The sequence below is a fragment of the Spermophilus citellus genome (genome assembly GCF_964194105.1).
Source record: "Spermophilus citellus genome assembly, chromosome: 3".
Taxonomy (NCBI): domain Eukaryota; kingdom Metazoa; phylum Chordata; class Mammalia; order Rodentia; family Sciuridae; genus Spermophilus; species Spermophilus citellus.
Window position 1 is genome coordinate 86,272,119 of NC_138184.1, and position 17,128 is coordinate 86,289,246.

General features: G+C 56.1%; 1 protein-coding gene across 7 annotated transcripts in view; it reads right to left on the reverse strand.

The window, feature by feature from the left end:
- Window positions 1-17,128, reverse strand: part of NOS1 (nitric oxide synthase 1) — a gene marked incomplete at its 3' end in the record, with an annotated part of 153,740 nt that overhangs the window by 60,668 nt on the left and 75,944 nt on the right. For 6 of the 7 annotated variants that reach the window (XM_081285810.1, XM_081285811.1, XM_081285815.1 and 3 more), the window contains one exon: window positions 9,599-10,734. In XM_081285810.1, coding sequence (XP_081141936.1) covers window positions 9,599-10,323 — 725 coding nt within the window. In that variant the 5' untranslated portion in view covers window positions 10,324-10,734. Of the gene's footprint in view, window positions 1-9,598; window positions 10,735-13,275; window positions 13,298-17,128 lie in introns of those variants that run through there. The other variant, XM_081285813.1, reaches the window with a different exon arrangement.

Consider the following 17,128-nt stretch of genomic DNA (forward strand, 5'->3'; position numbering starts at 1 on the left):
AACAAACCCAGAGTGGCTCTTGATTACAGATGTTTCCCAAGTCAATGGCTTGCCTCCACGGTGACAAACAGAGGAATCGTCTGTGGGGAGAGCGGCTCCTGGTGCCACTTAGCTCCAATTCACATCTAAAACTCCTGCTCTGATGATATCACATGGCCATAATGGGGTCTCAGCAGAGAAGGGAGGAGGGAAATGTATTCTGAGCTTCTGGAACATACCAGGTACTGGAACAGAAGGTATTTCATTAACTCTTGGTGGACATTAAAAGTCCTATTTTACAGATGAGAAAACTGAGCCCAGAGAGGTGACATGAGTTCCCCAAGGTCACACAGTAAGAACAGAGCCAGAGAACTGCGGTTTGCAACCAGGTCTGAGTGATGGCTAGCCCAGATGCTTTCCTTTGAAAAATACAGACAGGAAAAACTAGTCAGGATACTCATTCTAAGCCAGAGGCGACAGAACAAGGAACCCCACATTTCTATTAGGCCTATTTATAAAAAGGACAGGGTCAATTACTTGGGCAACCCTGCCATGGATCACCTAGCTCATTTTGTGTGACCCTGCGGGGGGAATTTCAGGTTTCTTTATTGTTATTCTTTTTTCTTCTTTTTTTAACTCCATGCATACCTCTGTTTCAATAATGCATTTGAAGTGTTTGTGCCAACACGAACTTATTTTAGAGTCGTGTGTGATGAGCAGGGAAAAAAATATTTTTCCTCCGGCACCACAGGGAGCATCTAGGTTGAGCTATGCTGCTTCCGATCTCCCAAGAGCAAAATCTGGAGTAGATTCATGAAGCTTCCCAGCCCACCAGCTGCCGGCGGTAACCGGGTCCCAGGGAGGGAGCGGTCCTACTGCCGCCAGTCGGTCACCTGGGATCTACCTGTTGAGGGGCTTGCTACGCAGTGGTGTCTACACAGCCAGAGGGAGAGGAGCATCCACTGGGAGGACACAGGCTGCAGATGGGTTCCAAGGGAGGGTCACCTCTTGGCTTTGCAGTGCTGGACCCGATCTGTCTCAGCTGGACGCTGCCTTAAACCGTGGCTCACAACAGCCCGTGGGCTTGTTCAGTCGGCAGAGCCGCACCTGCAGCCGCTGGGGCTCATCAAACCGAAGCAAAGGGACTTCTGCTTCCGCAGGGATCAGGGAGGGTCTAGAAGTGTCTTCGATGGTGGATTGTTCACATCTTACTGCCCAATATTAAGGCCACTAGCCCCTGGCCATTGAGCACTTGAAACCTGGCCCCTCTCACCGAGGAATAGAATTTTCAGTCCTACTCAACTCTGACTCAAGTTCAAGGAGCCATAAGTGGCTTGGGGCCATCAAACGGTTCAGCTTGAGCCTGAATGTCTCTGAGGATGGGGAGGGAGGAGCCACGGAGCTTCCAGTTGAGAGAGGGGGTGTCTCTCCTGGTGCTGGGGCACAGGAGGCGACGTCTGGACCCAGAGCCTTGGAGGGGTCCCATCTTGGTCATGGAGACCCTGAGCCCTGGGACTCTGGGCTTTTCTTCTGCACCTCCTCTCTGAACCACCCTCCTTCCTGGTCCCGACCACGCTCTCTCCTCTTCCAAGAAAGACATAGGATCTATATCCTGCTCTTTCCTGGATCCATCCCTTTCTCCTCCTCCTCCTCCTCCTCCTCCTCCTCCTCCTCCTTCTTTCTCTCTCTCTCTCTCTCTCTCTTTTGTAGTCCTGGGGACTGAGCACCTCCGTGCTCAACCACGGAGCCACATCCCCAGCCCTTTTTATTTTTTAGTCTGCGTCAGGTTCAGCCGAGGCTGGCCTTGATCTTGTGATCCTCCTGCCTCAGCCTCCCAAGTGGCTGGGATTACAGGTGCATGCCACAGTGCCCCTGGGTGGCTCTTCACCTTCCTTCTGCTGAGAACCAACCCCCACTCATCCCTTCTGCCACTTCACACCCCATCTCTCCCTGGGGGACTAAGGGAGAGGAAGCATACAAGATGCCTGGCCCACAGACAGCACTACCTCCACATGAGCTAAGTCCATCTTCATTCACAACTAAGGAAGCAGAAGCCCAGAGAGGTTAGGCCACTTGTCCAAGGCCACACAGCCAGTGAGCCACGAAGGAAAATAAGGACATTCTCACAGTTGTCCGAGCTCAGCATCACTGTGAACAGGGCTTATTGGGGAACCCCAGGAGCTTTTGGGTTGGCCCTCACACTCGTGAGGAACCTTATGTTTAAATATTGAATGTTCTTGACAAAAGAGCTCAATATGTTGATTTCCTTCATCGGGTGAATACGATTTTAGAAGCTCTGTTTTATCAATTCTCCATTTAAAAAAAAAAAACAAAATAAAACAACTGAAAATGATGCTGGGCGGGGGTTTCTCTCCACTGCTGAGAGGGCTGGACAGTCACACTGCTTTGTCCCCACGTCCGTCCTGTACCCACCCAGCTGCTCTGAGTGATTAAGTTTGGCCTGGGCACTAAGGATGTCCGGGGCCAGAGACTTCTCTGGGGCGGGTCCTGTCCTGTGCACAGTAGGAGCTGAGTGTCACCCGTCACCAAGACACACTGTGGGCCAGGAACCAGCCCCCACCCGAATCATGAAACCACAGGCATCTCTGGATCTTGCAAAATAGGGTTCCTCCAACCGAGGGGTGCTGAGCACCCCAACATGGGCTTCCCATTCCTGTCCACCCAAGGGTCCGAGAGGATGGTCAGCTACTCCCTGTTCCCATGTGGGATGGAGAATTTGCCTTTGCTAAGTGGCTCCCACCCCATCCCCTCTCGGGGATCCCTACCCCTGTGGAAAAGCCACCCCTCTCCTGGGCTCGGTATTTTGATGGGGACCAGCGTCCACAGCCCCATCACGTTCCACATTTGGTGAGTCTCAAACTTCAGGAGCAGAGAATTCGATGAAGGACTTGTTAAGACACAGATTCCCACCCGGCCCTGCAGAGTGAGCGGCGGGGTCCGGCTGGGCACCCTGGAATCTGACCGGGAGCGGTGGCAGGAGGCCCGTGTCCCCGGGAGCTCCCTGGCCTGGCCTCTAGCCACGGTCAGCGAGTCTTTCCTGGCCAGCTGCCCCGCCCCTCCCTGCTGCCTCCCCAGCGCTCCCTCTTGCAGGAGGCCAGGTGTGGTGAGGAGCCTCCACTGGCCGGCCTCACTGCCCTCTTGGGCAGAATCCACCCTAAGTCTTCTCTGTTCCCCTGCACTGGCCGGTGATCCCCCGCCCAAGCCCAGCGTCACGGTCACATCTTCGCAGAACCTTCGCCAGGTCCTTGCCACCGAGCCTCCCTGGTAGCCAGGTCCCCTGATCACTTGCAGAGAGGGCAGGGGGGGTGGGGCCTGGGCCTGGGTCCAAGGGATGCTGGTGCATCAATCATCCCAGCGCGGACCACGGACCAACCCCGCAGACCTGGCCAGGAGCAGGTGGGCCGTGCATGCGTGCTGGGCACAGCCAGGTGGGCTGCAGCCGGCTCTGGCCCAGCCAGCCAAGGAGCAGCCGGCTCTGGCAGGAAGCCCGTGTTCCACAGACGGCAGACTCCTCGTTCTCCACACCGGGCTGGCCTTCACTGGGCAGGGCAGCTGGGGGCTGTGGAGAATGGATCTGGGGTCTCAGCAGAGATTTAATCCTTGATTTCATGTTGGAGGAAATGCTTCTTCAGAGAGCAGGAATTCTGCTGTGGAAGCTGGAGAGGAGGCTGGGCCCTGTCCCTATCCTGACTCTTAATTTCTCTTCTTTTGGGCATCAGGGATTGAGCTCAGGGGCACTCGGCCACTGAGCCACATCCCCAGCCCTATTTTGTATTTTATTTAGAGACAGTGTCTCACTGAGTGGCTTAGCACCTCACTTTTGCTGAGGCTGGCTTTGAACTCACGATCCTCCTGCCTCAGCCTCCCGAGCTGCTGGGATGACAGGCATGCACCATCGCACCCATATTATCCTTGTAATTTCTAGTATCCCAGAGCCGGGCAGGAATCTGAAACTCATGCCTTCAGGGTCCTGGCTAGTAAAGAAAAGTAAGTAAGGGGATCGGGCTGATTTGGGTGCTGGAGAATGACACCCCCTCCCAGATCCTGTGCTGGACACCCCACCAGGATGAAGCTGTGCTTCAAGAGGTCTTCTGATTCACAGGGCAGTGGGCCCTGGGTGCCCACCGATCCCACATCCTGGATTCAACCAATCATGGGTTTGAAATATTTGAAAAAAAAAATATCGGTTCCTGTGCTAAACACTACAGAGTGTTTTCTTGTCATTATTCCCTAAGCCACTCAGTGTAACAACTATGGACACAGTCGCTACGCTGTATCAGTTATTCTAAGCCACCTGGAGCTGGGCTAGAGTGTAGGGTGGGAAGTTCTGTAGCTTATATGCAGATCCTCAGCCGTTGCATTTAAAGGACTTGAGTATCCTCAGGCTTGGAGATCCCAGAGGGTTCCTGGGACCAATCCCCCTTAGACACACAGGGCAACTGGATCCACCTCTTGAAGGTCTAGAAACTACTTTTAGTGTAAAATCTCTTGATTTTTTCATTTCACTACCAATTCGTTTTCAGAAAACTGTGCAGGCCAAAGCCAACTCGGAGAACCACACGTGACCCTCACTTCCCTAAGTGGACGTCCATCCTCGGACTGATGTTCCAGGGAGCTTCAACAGGACAATGTCCTCCACAAGGTGTCACTTGGCAGGAGCAGGACCTGCTTCAGGTGTGTCCGCCACTGACCTTCCCCAGGAACCTGACAGGCAGGTCTGGGAGGAATCTCTAAGAATTGGGACCTTGGTCCTCCGGGCAGTGGGCTGAGCTGGTAGAACCTTTCAGAGACAGGGCCTAGTGGGAGGTCCTTATGTCATAGAGGGAGTTGCCCTGGGAAGGGATTAAGGTGGTGCTCTGGGACACAGTTAGTGCTCACAAGAGAGCTGTTATAAGAAGCAAGCCCAGCCCCGCCCCTCTCTGGCTTCCTGTCTTGTCATGACCTCCTCCCACACAGGCTCTGGCCATCATGCCACTTTCTGTGCAGTCTTCACCAGGGCGAGTGGAGGCCAGCACCCATGCTCTTAAACTTTCAGAACCATGAGCAAAAGAAACTCTTTTCTTCATAAAGCACCTAGCCTCAGGTATTTGGTTACAGTAACAGAAAATGGACTAATACAGTTGCCTAAAACATGGAAAAAGTCTTCACAGATGCGCTGAGACATGAAGGATCTGGAGATGGGAATATGGTCTTGGATTATCTGGGTGGGCCCTAAGTGTTATCACATGTCTCTCTGCTTCCTGGTGGCCATGTCCTGAGCTGTCTTCTTCCTCTGCCACATTCTCCTGCCATGAGGTTCTGCCTCACCTTGGGCCCAGAGGTCTGGAGCTGGCTGATCATGGGCTGAACCTCTGAAACGATGAGCCCCAATAAATTTTTCCTCCTCTACGTGACTTCTGACAGGTCTTTTGGTCACAGTGACAAAAATAAAATTAAAAAATAACAAAACTGACTAAAACACCTTACAAGAGGTCAGAGGGCAGAGGGCGATTGGACTATGACCTCTAGAAGGAGGAGGGGCTAGGATCACAAAGCAGGAGGCTTTGAGGCTGGAGGATGGGGCCCTAGGAGCCTGGGAATGTGAAAAATGTAAATCTAGAAGCTGGGAAGGGCCCGAATCCCCAGGAGGGAAGCCGCCTCACTGAGGTCTTGATGTGATTTCACGCCAGGGAGCCCCCCGTCCGGCTCCAGTCTCCCAGTCTATGAGCCCATACGGATGCCTCTGAGATCGGGTACTTCGTGGTAATAGCTATGGCCGGCTGACATGGTGAGCCAGTGGGGACATGGGTGAGGACAGGATGGCCCCAACCACGTGTCGAACCTCACCGTCCACCCCCCTCTCCTAGTCACTAAAACTTGAGGCCCTCAGACCTTCTTTCAGTTCCTGGAATATCCCCGACTGGCTCCTGCCTCAGGACCTTTGCATCATCTGCTGTGTCCTCTGCCGGGAACACCCTTCCCTAGATTCCACATGGTGGGCCCCTTCCGCCCTTCTCGGACCCCTGATCTAATGTTCCACCCAGCCCCAAGCCACTTCCTTTCCAGTCACTGTTCGATTTCCTCCACAGCATGTATCTTTCTAAAATGATTGCAAGCGTCTGTTGGTTTCTTCTTCCTTTCTTGTCTCATATGGCCCTGGGGGGGGGGGCGGTCAGGGGCAGAGGGTCATCCCTGGGACCCCAGTGCTCTGAAGAGGATGGGGGCAGAATGGAGGCTCCTTGCACGGAGGACAGTCAGAAGCCCCCCGTTGCAGGCAAATTTGGGGGTGGGCGGGCAGGTGGGCTGATCCCAGAGCTCTTCCCAAGAACGCAGGGTCCAGCTGACGGGACAGCAGGGACATCCAGAAGGGGGACGGCCTTAGAAGGAGGAAGGACTTCCCTCGGTCACAGGTCTAGAGAAGACCTGGGGCCACGGGTCTGTTCACAAGGAGGATAGAAGGACGATGAAGGGCCCTTCCTGACCCAGGGAGGCCCTGCTCCACGTCTCGGGGGACACCAGGTCTCAGGCGTCTCCATCTGCATGAGCCAGGGCTACCTGCTTTGGAAGGACTCTGAGAAAATACCCTGATCTCCTCAGAAACTGCCTGGTCAGCAGCTGCGTGCACTGAGGCCGACACACCATCCACCAAGCCGGCCGAGGTCAAGGGCATGGGCTTGGGGCAAGTCTGAGCTTTGTCACCTGTAAGCTGCGTGACCTGGGACAAGTGACTATACCTCTCTGAGGCTTGGTTTCTGCATCAGGAGGATGGCAGGGGCACCATCAAGAGCAAAGGACATAATTGACAACAGGACTTTAGCACGGGGCTGGCGTTCCTCTCACCCCCACAATGAGGTGGATTCTCTGGGCTTGAAACTGCTTCCATTCCTTTAGCGGCCCCCTTCTGCCTCCTTTCCCTGTAACTCTGGACACCTGCAGGGAAACTTCTGGGTAGAATCAGGGCAGCACCCTGGGGCTGGGGCTGTGTGACTCTGGATAAGTGACTTCACCTCTCTGAGCCTCAGGTACCTCGTTTAAAAGAGTGAGCTGAAGCCACACGTCCTATTTATTCATAGTCTCTGAAGAAGGTACGCCTTCACTGACCAAGTGCCCCGTGAGGGGGGACAGTGATCAGAATGCAGGGCGAGGCTGACCTGCCGGTCCAGATGGACGCGGGGCCGGGGACCTTGGCCTCCTTTGCACCCTCCTTGAGGGCAGCAAGCCCAGCAACCTGGATATCCTCCGACAAGCCGCCTTTTAAAGTGACTGCTCCCTAAGGACCAAAGGTGCCAGAGGACCCGGATTTAAGCCTCTCCTCCTCCCCACCCGCCAGGGCCCTCCTCCTCCTGGGGCGCGGGAGGGGAAGGTCTTCAGCGTAAATATCACTTCTCCCCCCAGATAAGTGCCACACCCCGACAGCAGGGTGGCCGTGAGGGCAGGGGGAGTTAAGTCTGTTTCCTGGAGGAAGAGGGAGGTGGCCGAGCAGGAGGGTCCCACGTCCTCACAGTCCCCAGAAGCCACGAACTGGGGGTGCCCTGGACCTGCGGCTCTGGGCTTGGTGGGCCTCACTGTCACCCAGGCCAGCTGGTGACCGTTCCTCCAGCATCACGTCCTGGATGGGGGGACCCTTGGTTGGGAGGAAGAGAATTTGGGGGCAGCTACGAGCATCTGGGAGCTTGAATGTCCCCAGGCCTGCCAGCCCCGAGGGTGACCCCGAATACAGCCTGCTTGGCAACTGGACGGAGGGGGGGGGTCCTCTGGGTGCTGCAGAGGGGGGAGAGGCAGCCCCAGGGACAAACCCACCCAAGGCAGGCGGGTCCGATGGCCCCAGGACCTTTGGACCTTCCCACAGATAAAAAGCAGGCTGAGATCCCAACTCGTCTCCTGCACGAATAGGGCTTTTAAAATAGCCTTGAGTCCCCCACGCTGGGTAAACCAAGGAAAGACGGATGGACGCATTTGTGTCAGGAGGACGCGTTCACCGTGTCGGGAACCGCATCGCCTTGGCGACCCAGCTGGTGGCACTGGAGTGGCCAAAACAACACACCTGTCCCCCTGGATGCTTATCGCGTTTGCAGCCATTGGTGCTGAGTGTGACCTTCCCCCGGAGACGCCCCAAGGACCGGGGACAGGCGCTTTCTCGGGAGCCACTTAAAGCTCTCTCTATGGTGGAGCTGGGAATTCCACTGATGCAAACCCCATCAGGTGTGGGGGGGCAGCACTGTCCCCAAAGCAGCTTCCCAGAGTAGAGGGGGGCACTTATAAAACACCACGCCCCAGGGGCGGAGGAGCTGTCCTGGAGGCCACTCTTCCTTACAGTGCTCCCCCCAGCAGCCTCCCTGGGCCCGGGACCTCCTGGGGACTTTCTCTCAAACCTCCCCTCCTCCAAAGTAGGTCGAGCTGGGGGCAGAGGGAGGGCCGTGGCGGATGCTGTAGGCTGGGAGCTGGCCCAGCACACTGGACTGGCCTGGCCCTGCCTCCTCCTTGGGGAATCAAAGCAGGAGGGGGCTCCTCTGAGTGGTGCTCGGAGGGGCTCCTGGGGGCTCCCCGAGGGCCCTGCACACTAGGTGAGGATGTCCAACCTGGCGTGCTGGGTCTCTGCCCCTGGCTGGGGGAGGGGGTCCATTAGCAGGATCCTGGGGGAGCCTTCCCGTCACACAGGGTGGCTCAGGCAGGTCCAGGTGTGGCTGAGGTAGAGCCCCCAGGAATCCTGGTAGTCATCCCTGGGATCACGGTCAAGGGTATGGAACACTGGACACAGCGGGGGTCAGCTGCCTGTAGGCGGGAGGCTGTGCCCACGCGAGCCGCATCCCGTCCAGTGGTCTCCGTGTTGAGGACCAGGGAGGGTCAGTGAGACCGGGAGGTGGGGGTTGTGCCCAGACCACACTCTCCAGGGTCTCCCAGGAAACAAGGGGACACCCTCGGTTCCAGATCTTGCAGCTGCTTTAGGATGTAAGTCCACCCACTCAGACTCAGACACCTACTGGGTGGACAGAAGACCCCTCAAGGCCTCACTGGGCTGTTCCCGTGGGTCAGCTCTGCAGGGGCCCAGGAAGCGGCAGTTCCTGGGCTCCAGCCTAAGAGGCCCCCTGTGCTCACCCCAGGGAACCAGGAGAACCCTGAGGACCGATCCTGGCCACTGGCTCTGGGAGTGGACGTCCAGGACCACAGGAGCCCCCAAGCATCTGCCCATCAGAAGGGTCCCGCTCCACCCCACGAGTGGGTCCGAGACTCCCTGCCTTCCTTCTCCTGGAGACGAGAACTAAATGTTCCAAGGACACACAGGTTGGGTGTCCCCACTTCACATGTGACACATGGATCACCCAAAACACCTCCTTCCAGGGGTCCCGGAAGATTATGCAGGATGGAGATGGGGAGAGAGTAGTCCCCCAGCCGGGGTAACAGTTGGGCTCTGGGTCTTGTGACGAGAGCCACAGCCTAGGCCCGCGCACCTTTTGTAATCACGGTTTTTGGGGTTCAAGGGTGGTTACGTGGGGGTAGGTTCAGGTGTGGGGATAGCTCAGGCTGGCTCTGGGCTGCGAGGTTGAGTCTCAGGGACTGCACACGCACTTGCACACACGTGTGCACACATGCACACACTCCGGCGCGCCTGGGGGCTTACCTGTCCACCTGGACGCCTGTGTCCCTCGTCTCCGCCTTGGCAGGTGCCCCTCGCTCGGCCCCTCGGCAGCCGCTGGTGAGAAGGCTCAGCACGGGCTCGATCTCTCTGAGCAGTTCGTTCTGCTCCAGGCTGCCCTGGGGGCCAACCTTGCTGCTTTTCTTGGCAGGGTCCTGGCTCGGGGGCCTGGGGGCCAGGCCGTTGGCTTGGGGCAGCGAGCCGGCTTCGGGCCCCTCATCCTGGGCATGCTGAGGCCCGTTCCCGGGGCCCAGGGACCCACCTGCCACGAGCAGCTGCTCTTTGCCGGCGGAGGGCTGCTGGGACAGATCGACAGCTTTGGTGGGAGGTCCCAGGGGCTGTGTCACCCGGATGGTCTTGGGGGTCCCATCCCCGGTGAAGGTGGTCTCCAGGTGCGTGGTAAAGCCCTCGGGACCCCTCAGAATGAGGACCACGTGGGTCTCGGAGGCAATGCCCCGGAGCACCTCCAGGGCACTGTCATAGCTGAGGTCCACCAGGGGCCGGCCATTGACGGCGAGGATGATGTCCCCTGCCTGGACCAGGCCACTCTGCTCAGCGGCTCCCCCGCGAATCAGGTCCGAGATGATGACGGGGGGCTTGCTGACGCGCTCCTTCACCAGGAACCCCAGGCCCCCGACTTTGCGCTTGAAGAGGCGGACGGAGATGACATTGGGCTGGATCTGCTGAACCCCGAACATGTGCTCTTCCATGGCGCCTGGCCTCCGAGGGTCCACCCTGAAGACCCCAAAGCCTATCCAGCTGAGACGGATCCTCCAGGAGGGGCCAGGACTCGGCTCTGCCGAGAGAGGAGCCGGGGACACAGCGGCCGAGAGGTTTCAGCCTCGCCGTCTCTGACGTCAACGCTGCGTCACCGGCTCATTGCCGGGTGGCCGTCGGTGGCATGATTTCCTGCGTCTGCCCCCCACCGCTTGTCCTCTCAGGAGGCTGACAGCAGACAGACGTCAGGAGAGCGGTGGGACGTGTCCCTGAGCCACAGGTCAGCAGGCCGGGGAGGAGCGTCTGGGGGGTGTCTAGAGGTGACGCGTGATGGCTGTGGGCTCTTCCCTGGGCATCTTGGTCAGCGGCTTGTTAGATGCAGATGAGATCGGGGACTTCCGGAGCTGAAGAGAGGGGACAAGGGCATGAATGGAGGGAAGGGAGATGAGAGATCAAGGGACCACCCCACCCCACTTCAAGACGAGGGTGACAACGCAGACCAGCGTCCAGTCTAGACCAGACACCTGGGGCTCTGAAGCCAACCTAGAGGTGGAACCTTGGTCCTGAGGGGACAGTCTCCCCATGAGCTGCAAGATGGAAGCCCTCAGCCACCCGAGGGTCTACTTGGGGGAAATGGGGGACAGTCAGAAAGCAGATGGGAAGACTCACAGGACCTCCCTTATCTCTGTCCCAACGCAGAAGCCATCACTCCAACTTGCCATGTGGCTGTCAGCATAGCCCAGGAGCTCGGCGGCCGGGGCTCTCTGGCCCCTCATTCCAGCCCTTCCAGAATCTCCCCCCCCCCAATCAACCCGAAGAAGAAGGATACCACCTCCCACGGCCCAGGGACAGGGGATGCCAGCCGACCTTTGGGACCATTTTTATAATTATTAGCTTGTTGTAAGTTCAAAGACGTAGACATGACCCTATTAAAACACAATCAGTCCCCAAGATGCAGGTCCCCAGGAAACTCTGGAAGACGTCCGTGCCCCACAGACCGTCTGGAACCCAGACGGAGAAACATGAGAATGGCTGTTGTAACCCTGGGGATCTCGGGGCACATCTCAGCGCTCAAAGAATCCTCGCTGATTGAGGAAGAAAAGCCCCCCCCCCAAGATGAAATACGATGGCAGCTACTGCATTGACGCTCCTAACCTGCGTAAGTTCCTATTTTGACCCCCGTGATCGCCCCTCGAGAGATGTGCAAGCCGAAGCCAGAGGGGGTTCAGATCTTTGTTCAGGACCACTCAGGAGAAGGCGGCGGAGGGAGGGTTGGAAATCAGTTGGCCTCACCCTGGAGCCTGAGCTCTGAGACTTATATGCTAATTATTTAAAATTGACTTTCTAATTATTCGCTTGCTCAAGTCCCGGTTTTTTGTCTTTGAAACACTGGCGATTTCCAAGTGAGGGATCCCCCCTTGCTGAGCAGTGTGGGGTGTGGCCGGGGTACCAAGGGCTGCAGATGCCGTGGCTCAGGTGAGCATACCCCCAGGGGGCTGCGTCTGTGGGTCTCCATGTCCACGTGTGTTAGGGTTTAGACGTGAGATGTCCCCCTCAGAGGCTCCCCTGTGAGATGAGGCGAGAAGGTTCGGGGGGTGAGCTGATTGGGTTAGGAGTCTCGACCTCATCAGTGCAGGACTCCCCTCCAGACACGGTACACTTCTCCTCCTCTAAAATCGCTCACAGCGATGAAAAAGGGTCACTAAAGCAATGTGTCCACCGCCCCTTCTGGGCTGGGGCAGGAGATCTGTGGGGGGTTGGGGGCATCAGAACGCCCCTTCGTCTCTTTCTCTACCCTCAAGTTCCAGGTCTGGCTCCATGCCACCCCCCTCCTGCCTGTGTCCTCACCACACTTTAGCACAAGGGGGGAGCCCCCATCTGCCACTACTAGCAAACTGACACACTTGGTTCCCTTTAAGCGACTTGCTGGGGTCACCCCAGGGCTAAGGCACTGACGGATAAACTCCTATCACCTCTGAGAGCAGAGGTGGGTGCAGAGACCCCCACCCCCCAGAGGAGGTGGCCTCCCCTGGAGGGAGGGTGGCTAGCTCGGCCGCAGAGAGCATTACATTACGTAACCCGCTGGCCCGTGTGGGCGAGGAGTGGCGCGTCCCCAGGCCCAGCCACCTCCATCTGGCGTCCTGTGTGTGGCTCTGTGTGTATTCATGCGTCGCCCTCACGCTGTGTCCCTTGTTGGCTGTGTGTGGCCGTGTGTCCACCAGTGGAGTGTCTTTCAGCCTCTTTCTGCCAGGGCTCTGGTGTGCAGGGAAGACACCCCACGTCACCATGCCCTTCTCCCCTGGAGGGTCCCCTACCCTCTCCTCCTTCCTGAGTTCTCCTCCTAGGGAACGAATCCAAGATGCTGGCTGCTTAGTGGGGACAGAGACAGCGGGGACCTCGGGGGCGCTCAGGTGTTCGTGTTGGACACTAGGCTCTATTCTTTAAGGAAAAAAAGAATTTGAAGGTGGGTTTTTTTTGGGGGGGGGGGCGTTGGGAGAGGGGCAAGACACCTAAGCCTATTTCTTCCACTTGCTGGATTGGGTCAGACCTCAATAGGGGACAGAGATTAGACTTGGCCTTCTGTGTTCTTTGCTTTGGAAAAAAGAAAACAGAAATCAAGCAACCCACGCACACCCACGCACACCCACGCACACCCACGCACACCCACGCACACCCACGCTCGGCATGTCAGAGCTACTCTGGGCTCCTTCTCTTACTCTCTCCTCGGGAGCCTTCTAGAATCGGGCTGGGCTCTTGGCTGGTGCTTGGGACATGGGGTTGCTGTTGACCTCTCAGGTCTTGGCACTAGGAGAGGAAGTCGATCCTCTGGGAAACTGGGGAAGATGATGGAGTTGGAGAGTCAGGGATATTCAGTGTCTGCACATGTGCACCACACACACTCACACACGCACACACACGTACACACGCACACCCCACAATCTGACCTATGAATTCTGAGCGTTCCCCATTTCTTAGTAACAATTCCACAATACTCCGTGTCTCTTCTTCATGTTTCAATCTCATCCTGACCACGGTCAGGGTCGGCGGTGCCTATCACCCAGATCCATCCACCAAGCTGCTCCAGGTCACCCCCCTGGTCCCGGTTGGTGGATGCCTCCACCAGGAGGCTTTGCAAGGTCCTTCCTGGCTGTCTCTGTCTCTGGGTGAGTTCTCTATCTGCTCCCCCCGCCCATCAATTTGCTTATCTGTAAAATGGGGCCATCAGCAGTGACCGCTTATCTGGGGAACTGGGAAGATTCAAAGAAAGCCCCAAACGCAGGAAATGTGGCGACGTCACAGAGTCAACACTGAGAGAAGCGGTTTCCTGTGACTGTTAGGAGAGATGAGATGATGTGGGCTTCCTGGGTTTCATTCCGGTCACTTTCTGCTCCACTGTGGTCTGCAGGGGGGTCTTTCCCTGGAAGTCACACAAAGGAATCTCACTTTGGTCTCACCTTGGGGGCGGTCACCGACCACAGGTGACGAAGCTGGTTAGAACAGCCTGCCAACCTGGCCTCCGCTTCTGGAGCTGGGATTTTCAACAAATCCCACGCGCACGCCAGAGTATCTACCATGGAAACAATCCTTGGCCCCGAGCCTCATTCGAGTACTTCAGCGGATTCGGGTATATTTATTTCACTTACCTTCCTGCAAGGAAATGAGTGGCTGTGGAGGGGCGGGGGGTAAGTGCCAGTGGAAAGGCAGGACCCAAACAGGCCAGCGTCTGATGAGACCTCCTTGCTGTGTGACCCTGGGCATGCCATCACCCACTCTGGGCCTCCTTTCTGTAACTGGGGAACTACCAGCATTTTTGAGTGCTGTTGAGTTTACTGTGGGCTGAACTTGGGGCCAGGGGTGTCTGATGGAAGCCTGAGGTTCAGCGATGTAAACTGAGGAAATTGGTAGCCCAGGTCTCCACGAGTAGATGCTGAGGGTTCCTTCCCATTGTCAACCGTAATCCTGATGGCAATCCATGGCACTGGGCCCCCCTCCCTCCTCCCTCCCTCCCTCCCTCGCCTCCCCAAAGTGCTTCCGCATCTGCTGCTCCGTTTTTCATCCTCACCCACACTCGGTGGCTCCTCGTTTCACAGATGAGGAGATTAAGCTTCTCTGGGACACCCGCTCGTCCTGGTTTGTCAGGACTTTCCATTTCTAGCACCGAAAGCCGGATGAAGATTAGGACGAAGGGAAGCCGTTGAGATCCTCTGGACCGGCTTCCTCAGTCCAAAACGAGGAACAGAGGCCTGGAAGACCGAGGGGCTCCCTCCACGTGGACCCGCTGCACCTCCATGGCCCAGAGCCACGAGGTCCAATATGGCAGCCACTGGCCCCAGGAGACCATGGAGCCCCTCTGCTGGGACTGGGGCAGCCCGACGGTGGTTGAGAGGCACCGTAAGGGCTTGGCTTTCAAAGATCAGTGTGAGGAAAAGAGTGGGAAAAGTTTTCAGGTCTTGATCCCAGGCTGAAATGACACTGCTCGGGACACACGGGGCTAAGCAGAATTTTGTGTGAAAAAAAAAATGGATTTCCCTCGTCCTTTATTTTTTTAGTTCTGGGCCTCAGGCTCTCCCACTGAGCCGCCACCCACGTCCTCACCTTCTACTCTTTTGATTGTGACTGTTATAAAAGTGAACCCTACACCAAGGGCTAAATGGTGACTATGGGTCTTGCCTGGATTCTGCTGATTCCCCCAAGAATCTACGGATGACTTAGGCAAAGACACTTTATCTTTAAAAGCTTTAGCTTCTAAAAACAAAACAAAACAAACCCAAAACAGAGAAATAACAAAAGAGGGTTGGCAAATGTCTGGATGCCTTGCGAAGTTGACCATTGGAACTGGGGAGGGTGGGTGGGTGAGGGAGGACACCCACCCAGAACCAGGTAAGAAAAGGGGTCATGGTAGGACAATCCCTGGACTAACAGCCCAGTACCCCAAATCCTGTCTCCCGGGGTCAGCTGAAATCTAACCCATCCTTACGATGAACTGTGTCACTACAAAGCTGCATCTCTATGCACAGGTAAGAAATCAGTCCCCAGATACACTAGAAGGTGGGGGGGAAAAGGTGCCACAGGGAATTCTACACCTGTACCTGCAGGGACTCTTCTGGAAGGAACGGATCTTAATGGTCGCATCTTACAGGGCCCATTGGGAGTCAGGAGGAGGAGGAGGGCTTGTTCTTGGTGCTGAACACCTTTGTTCTCCTTGAATCTCATGTAAATGACTTTCCTCATCACATGTGCATTGCCTTTTCAACGAACAATATTAAAGAAAACAAAACCCAGCCCGGGAACGCCGCGGTTTTCAGTTGCACACCCACAACCTTGCTCACGGCGTGGCGGGGCCTGCTCCCCATCTCCCTCGGATCTCCTTGAAAAGCAGGATCCAAGTCTTCAGAAACGAAACCCAGGAACGCCGCCATCCCCCACGCCAACAAAAGATGGGAACTGTAAACTCACTGCGCTCCTCTGGAAAACATCCCCCCAACAACCGACCGCCTTCCGCCCCCCAAACTGCTAATTTGCAGTCCTTCCCGGAGAGCTTGCTGCCCAGGAATCAAGTTGAAGCGCCTTCTCCCACGACAGCAAGTCAGAGCCCCAAACCTGCTAATGCCCCCGCCACCAATCAGGAGAGAGTGTTGGCATCTGTGCCCTGGGGATCCCAAAGACAGGAGCATCCCAGTCCCAAAAGCATCTCCCCCCGCCATGGAGCTCCATATAGGGGTCATGGGACAGTTTGCCCAGGATGACTTTGATCTTCCCAGCTCTGATGCCCACGTCTCAGGGGCAGGAAGGAACCGGTTCAGCTTAGAGTTAGAAGCAAGAATGCGAAGGATTGTTGCAAAATTGTCAGCATCGATATCGTGGTCGAGGGCCTGGGAGACTCCCAGTCCCCTACACCACCACTTGCTACAACTTTTTTGAAGAGTAGTTTGACAATCTCCTCTCCAAACTGAAAATACACATATTTTTGGCCTGGCAATGGTGATCTTGGACCTTCTCCTGCAGATACACAGTAAGGAACATTCTTGAAAACACACACACACACACACACACACACACACACACACACACACACAGAGACACACACATCCTTGCAGGATTCTGCAGAACATCAAGAGACTGAGAATCATCTAATTGATATGTATTCTTTCATACTTGATTGTGGACCACTATTTTTATTTTTATTCACTGTGATTTTTGTATCACCTTTTCCATAAAAAGGGGCATGGAGTCATGCCGTCCTGATTTCTCGGCTTGGCTTTGTGACGGTGGGCAAGGGACTTCACCTCTCTGAGTCACAGTTTCTGCATCTATAAAATGGAGCTGCTGATAGAACCTGCTCAGGGTGTCTGTGGGGATGGAATGACAAATGCCATGTTCTACGTTTTCACAATGCACCCTCGACTGGGCTGAGTGCCCAATAGACCATCCTTCCAAGGCCACAGTCACCGATTCTCATCCTGTGAGAGGCCATTTTTCCTACCGAGCACGTGTGGTGGTGCATATCACTTAGAACACTTTGTGCTGAAGGAGCAGGGGGAGGTGTGGACAGAGAGATTGGTCCTGTGTCCCAGCAGGGTGGGTCCTTGTCCCCAGCTCCTGCTGGGAATGCCAAAGCAGCAGGATCAGGTGTGTTGCCACATGGAGCCCCAGAGGCACATGGCCCCGGAACGGGGTGGTGAGTCAATACCACGGGGTGCAGAAGGTCCACCCACCATTTGGAGGAACTGCAGGGCTGCCATCTCCATGTTGGAGAGGGTCCGGGCAACCACTCAGCTTTCATTTGAAAAGCTCCTT